Source organism: Pyrus communis, chromosome 10 (assembly GCF_041283825.1).
Source record: "Pyrus communis isolate YQ-2024b chromosome 10, ASM4128382v1, whole genome shotgun sequence".
Classification (NCBI taxonomy): domain Eukaryota; kingdom Viridiplantae; phylum Streptophyta; class Magnoliopsida; order Rosales; family Rosaceae; genus Pyrus; species Pyrus communis.
The window spans coordinates 30,006,603-30,012,747 of NC_142574.1; the positions used below are offsets into that span (position 1 = coordinate 30,006,603).

The window sequence follows — 6,145 nt, forward strand, 5'->3', positions numbered from 1 at the left end:
ACAACCAAATATCATTCTCATTTTCATTCATAAATTTTCTCATTCTAAATAAGTAAGAATGTCATTATAATAGATTGTGAAAGCTAACTGTATGGTAAGATTAGTAAGAAGAATCGACCGAATCCAACATTAATTAATAAAAGAAATTAACTTGGGCCATCAATGGATGAGGAGGAGTTTCTCCTCAAATCACTCCATGATCGCTTCACGGAACTTCAAGCTTAAGATCTGAACTGTTAATCTTATGAATCACTCTCTAAAGATCATGTTTGGAAAAATTCGTTAAAATATGAGATCATTTGGTCAGCAAACTTGGATTTGGATCCTCTTTTTAATCCCTTCCCCAGGATCCTTGAGATCCTCTAATCCAAAGCATTCAAAACACAATGAACGGTTAAGATCAAGTCGAAAAAAAAAAAAATTGTTGTCATAGTGTATTTAAAGCTTAGGATTAGAAGATTCAAAGGATCCCAGTCCATCAAACTATACAAAAATAAATGGACGAATTTGATAAATACATTATAAATCGTCTATCTATTATTACAATTAATTGATTAAACGACTTTTGTTTTAATTAAATTTTTATAAAAATAATTTTTACATACTAATTTATAATATAAATAGTTCTGATCATAAACCGGAAAACCAACTGCAGCGTGAAGTACCTAATTATAACCAAAAAAGTAAATGCACCGACCTAAATCTGCAGCCACAGCATTGAATCCATTGGAGAGGCTGTAGCCTGTATGGACCATGGTGGAAAATGGATTTGGATTTTGCTCACGGGATGGAACAACTCGGAATTAACTGGTACCAAATTTGTTCACACATTTGGATGGGTCATTAATTTAGCCTTTTATAGCTCACTGTAGCAGCAGCGTACAGTCCCTGACTACCTTTCCTCTTCGGCTTCCATTTGCATACGATTCCCCTCTCACCCAGAGCTTGTTTCGATTCAGCAATTTTTCCAAAGTTCTAACTAAATTTTTTTTTTCTCTCTCTCTCTCTCTCTCTCTCTCTGATGTTGTCCTTGCCGGTCATTTTCCATAGGAGGCAGCTCAAACAAGGGTCACTTTTCACTCAGTTGGCAATGGACCCCAGTGAGGGCCAATCCTTACCTGTCTTATTTATGGAAGATGAGCTTACTTGCACATGGGATTGTCACTCTTATTTCAAACGTGTTTATCTAATCAAGTATTGTTTCGATATTTTAAGTTAATCACGCACTATAATGCATAACTAAACCCCGCATTGTACCAACATTCAGGCTAATCACGCATTGTCATTACGTTTGTTATGCGCTGTACTTTACAATGCATAAATACCGCTCCTGTGACATTCCAAGTGCAGAGTGAAGTTCTCTCAATAGGGTTCTTCTAAGGGGGTAAAAACCTCTGTATAAAGCTCACAACAACATTAAAACCTGGAACAGGTATAATTGCAGAATATTGTCTTAGCAATTCCCGTTTCATATAGATCACCTGACTGATTTCACACGAAGAATCACAATCACTAAACAGTGTTTACATCACTTTCACCGAGGAAGGAGGGCAAGTTACTGCGTAAGCTTACTTTTACAGTACGGAATAATTTAACCCCCTCGTAACATTTACTCTTCTCTAATATACTTCCTCTTCAACTTCTTCCCCTCCCCTGATCTCTGGGACCAAAACCCTAGAGGAGGGTGAGATATTTGGGAAGTTGGATTCTAGAAAGCTTCAAAAACTGGAAATATAAAGCTTACATAAAAAACTTCCCCCACACTCGTTGTTTTGTTTGCAAGAAAACTATACGAACTTCATACGTCTCAAGCTACGCTTCCATGATCCGAGGCATCTTCGTAGTAATAGGGTGACAATTTCCCCTCCTTTTTAGCAGTCTGGGGATGTTTCTCTGTGCCAACTTCTTGCAGCAATTTCACTACTCGTCTCATGGATGGACGATTAATCGGGAGAGGGCTGGTGCAGAGGAGGCCAATGTTGAGGACCTTGCCCACTTCTTCCTTGTAACAAGATTCAAGTTTTGGGTCAACCACACTGTCTACTCCTTTCTGGTCCAATGTGGTGCAGACCCACTTCACCAGGTCCTTTTCTCCGAACTCTGGGTCGACTGGGAGTCTCCCGGTCACCAGCTCCAGAATAACCACGCCGAAACTGTATATATCGCTCTTCTCATTCACTCTGAGAGTGTATGCATATTCTGCAACAAGATTACATTTACATTATTAGAATGGCGGGGTAAAAATTTAACTAATACAAGCAGACATCGTGAAATGTCAGTTTCAAAATCTAAAATCTCAACAAGAACATCAACATACAATACGAATTCAACTAAACATAATCGGAAATTTGGTCCGTAAGAAATTTTTCTGACTAACCTGGAGCAATGTAACCACAAGAGCCTGTAATGCCCGACATGGATTGAGGCCCTTTACCAGTTACATCAACCACCTTGGCTACTCCAAAATCCGCCACTCGCGCTCCAAAATCGCCGTCCAACAATATGTTGTTGGATTTCACATCTCTATGAACAATCGCAGGAACGCAATCATGGTGCAGATAAGAAAGACCCTCTGCTGCATCCAGAGCTATCTTAAACCTTGTAGGCCAATCCAGCAACCCTCCTTTGATGCTATGCAACATATCACCGAGACTGCCGTTCTGCATATACTCATAAACCAAGAGCTTGCAGTCCCTAGTAGTGCAACAACACCAAAGCTTCACAATGTTCTTGTGCCTAATCCTCCCCAAAGTCTCCACCTCTGCCTCAAAGCCGTCGTCTTGGACCCAACCTTTCTCAACATCGCCAGCTTCGCACTCCTGCACTTTCCCTCTCCAAAGCTTCTTCACTGCAACAACCTCTCCACTGCTCAGAATAACCTTGTACACCTTCCCGGACGCCCCGCTACCAATCACATTATCTTCATCAAGGCAATCCAAGATCTCATACTCACTAAAACCCAGTTTGTGAAACGACATCAGCGTCCATTTGGATTTGTCTATCGTTCGGTTCGCCTTCTTGAAGTTCTTGTACTTCAAGTAAAACCAGACCACCCCCACAACAAACACTAAACCAGATAGAATGAAGATGCACCTAAGCAACCATAGGTACCCCTGACTTTTAACCTCAGCTCTGCCATCACATAAGCCATCCAAATCTCCACAAAGACCAGGATTTCCCAGAAAGCTACTCCTATAAATTTCCTTAGCAAATAAGGGTGGAAGCTCACCTGAGAGCCGATTGTTGGACAAATTAAACACATTGAGCTTCATATTCTGCAACCCAAATGGGATTTTCCCGGAAAATCGGTTCCCAGAAAGGTCGAGGTAATTAAGCACGGATAAGTTCCCAATCTCATCTGGGATTTTCCCGGAAAGTTGGTTACTTGCTAGATTGAGCTCGTTGAGTTTCGTCCAAGACTGGATCCCAATTGGAAGCTCACCCGAGATTTCGTTACTGTGGAGGTCCAGAGTCCCGAGCTGCCCGAGTCTCACAATGCTCTCCGGCAACGGCCCACTGAAATTATTTTCGCCACCGGAAAACTCCATAAGATTCTCCACCCACCCAATCTCCTCCGGTATCTGACCCCAAAACTTGTTCTTCGCTACGATTAATAGCGTGAGGTTCGTGGCTCCGGCAATGGTCTTCGCTATCGTCCCAGAAAGGTCATTCTCAACGAGCTCCATCAAGTACACGCGCGGCAGCCCCCAGAAGCCCACCGGAACTTCCCCACTTAACCGGTTATGACCCAATCGAACCCGGGTCAAGCTCTGGCACTCACCCAACCTCGCCGGGATCCCACCGGAAAACTCATTGTGTATCATCAAGAGCTCTTCCATTTGTCGCTTCTCGCAAAGACTCGCCGGAATGGTGCCAGTGAACTGGTTGCTCGACACGTCGAGCCACTTGAGCGGCGAGTTCTTCCCAAGATTTTGGGGAAGCTCGCCTGTGAGCTTGTTTCGGAAGAGCCTGAGCTCGTACAAGTTAGGCGAGTTCGCAATGCTCGCCGGCACGCTCCCCTCGAAGTTGTTCTCGTAAAGGTTGAGGCTTTCGAGCGGCAACCGGCAGAGCTCGTCAGGAATTGGCCCGCTCAGCTGGTTCATGGACGCGTCGAGGAGTCTCAGCCGGGTCAATTTCGACATTCCGGGCGGCAGCTCGCCGGTTAATGAGTTGTTGTAGAGCTCAATCTGAACGACGCTGGTCAGCTCGCTGAGCGACGGCGGAATCCGGCCGGTTAAGCCGTTGATGGCGAGGTCCAAATCCTTGAGGTTTTTGAGACGACCCAGCGAGTCGGGAATCTCGCCAACTAAGTTGCACTCGGTGAGCCAGAGCACCTCGAGGTTCGTCAAATTGCCGAGCTCCGCCGGGATCCGACCCGGATGAAACGGGTTGTAGGAAAGGTTAAGCATTTTCAGGGTGGAAATGTTGCCGAGAAACGGGGGGATGGTGCTTTCAATGAGATTGTAGACGAGAGAGAGGACCTCGAGTTTCTGGAAGCGGCCGAAGGAGTCGGGAATTGGTCCGGAGAAATTGTTTCCGGTGAGGTCGAGGTATTTGAGGTTGGGGAGGTCGGAGAGGGTGGCGGGGAGGCCGCCGGTGAGAAGGTTCTGGGAGAGGTCAAGGTGCTCGAGATTTTGACAAGTGGAGAGTGAGGGAGGGAGGGTGGAGTTGATGGAGTTGTTGTAGAGGGAGAGGTGGGTGAGGTTGGGGAGGCGGCAGAGGACGGTGGGGAAAGGGCCGGCGAGGTTGGCGCTGGGGAGGTCGAGGGAGCGGACGACGGGGGAGGAGGAGGCGTCGTCGCATTCGACCCCAAGCCAATTGCAGGGGGTGGGGTCGGCGTCGTTCCAGGAGGAGAGGGCGGAGTCGGGGTCGTCGAGGGAGAGCTTGAAGTGTTGGAGATAGAGGCCTTCTTGGTTGAGGGAGAGGGTGGTGGGGAGTGGTGGGAGGAGGAGGAGGAGGGGGAGGAGGAAGAGAAGCATTGTTGTTTTTTTCGTCAAATGTTGTCGTTTGTGTTGTGAGTTTGCTTCTAGAAAGAAGAGGGGGAGTGAGGTGTGTTTGGGGTGAATATTTGGGGTGTTGATATTTGGGGGTGTTATTTATGTGAGGATTTTAGTGAGAGAGTGGGAGGGAAATGGTAAATGAGTGTGTTGGGAACTCGGTAGAACAAATTATGAGGGAAAGGGTACATGATTTGAATGACTGCAATTTTACTTTCTTTGTCTCTTGAGACATTCAACAAAAATGTTTGTGTGTGGTAAAAGATAAATAAACTAAAGTTGTTTGGAGACAAATATACTTGATATCGCTTGTATGAAGAAAAAAAAAGTCAAATATTTATGGGATACTTATATTTAGGCCATTATTGGTAGAAATGTTTATCTGTTTGATTGTTGGAAACAATTGTACTAGAAGTTTATCTCTTTAATTAATTTTATTTTTCCATGAAAAAAAAACATGTACAACATAATTAGTAAAGTCGTGTATAATAAGCTATGGATGTTGGTAAATCGTGTATAATATGAGGTTTTGTCAGTGATCTTTCAACATTGAAAGCAAGTTGTTTGCAATGATGATATATATCTAAAGAATTTCTAAAGAGGAACATGTGAGTTTGGCCAGCAAGCCGTTGCGACGGGGACTGGGATGGGCGGTGCAAAACAGCAAAATCAGGAGGAGGAACTGGCGTTGGACGGAGGCCTGCGATTAATCGTGTTTAATTACCAGAATACAACAGTTACGAGTTGGATTAGTTCTGACTGCGCCTGCGCCTGAAAGCTCCAATGCAAGATTAGCGTGACCAAATGTGTGAGTCACGCTTGGGGTGGCGTGGATTTGGCCTGGCAAGTGAGATTGTTGTCAGACGGGTACGATTGGTGGCAGCGACCGTGGGTGGAGGCTGAGCTAACTTTGAAGTTTTAGATAAAAGCCAAGGAAAAAAGGCAATGGTCAACTGGCATTTGGCAATCTCATTATTTTATATCATATGTGAACATAATTTCTTTGTTTGTTTACCCAGAGGATGCATATAGCTAATTAAAAACAACAAATGTAATTGTACATTATCCAATTGTGGAGTCGATACGGATCAATAGCTGCTTATGACCTCAAGAGCTTCATGACTTCAACGTATATTTATATATGATCT

The 6,145-nt window shown here is 44.5% G+C and overlaps 1 protein-coding gene across 1 annotated transcript; it reads right to left on the reverse strand.

Annotated features, from left to right (window-relative positions):
• Nucleotides 1–1,438: 1,438 nt before the first annotated feature.
• Nucleotides 1,439–5,165, reverse strand: LOC137727821 (receptor-like protein kinase HSL1). The gene is made up of 2 exons (XM_068466653.2): nt 2,378–5,165; nt 1,439–2,199 (listed from the first exon to the last, which is right to left on the reverse strand). The coding sequence occupies exons 1-2, from the start codon at nt 4,977–4,979 to the stop codon at nt 1,808–1,810; spliced, it is 2,994 nt and encodes a 997-aa protein (XP_068322754.2). The 5' UTR covers nt 4,980–5,165; the 3' UTR covers nt 1,439–1,807.
• Between the last annotated feature and the right edge of the window lie 980 nt (nt 5,166–6,145).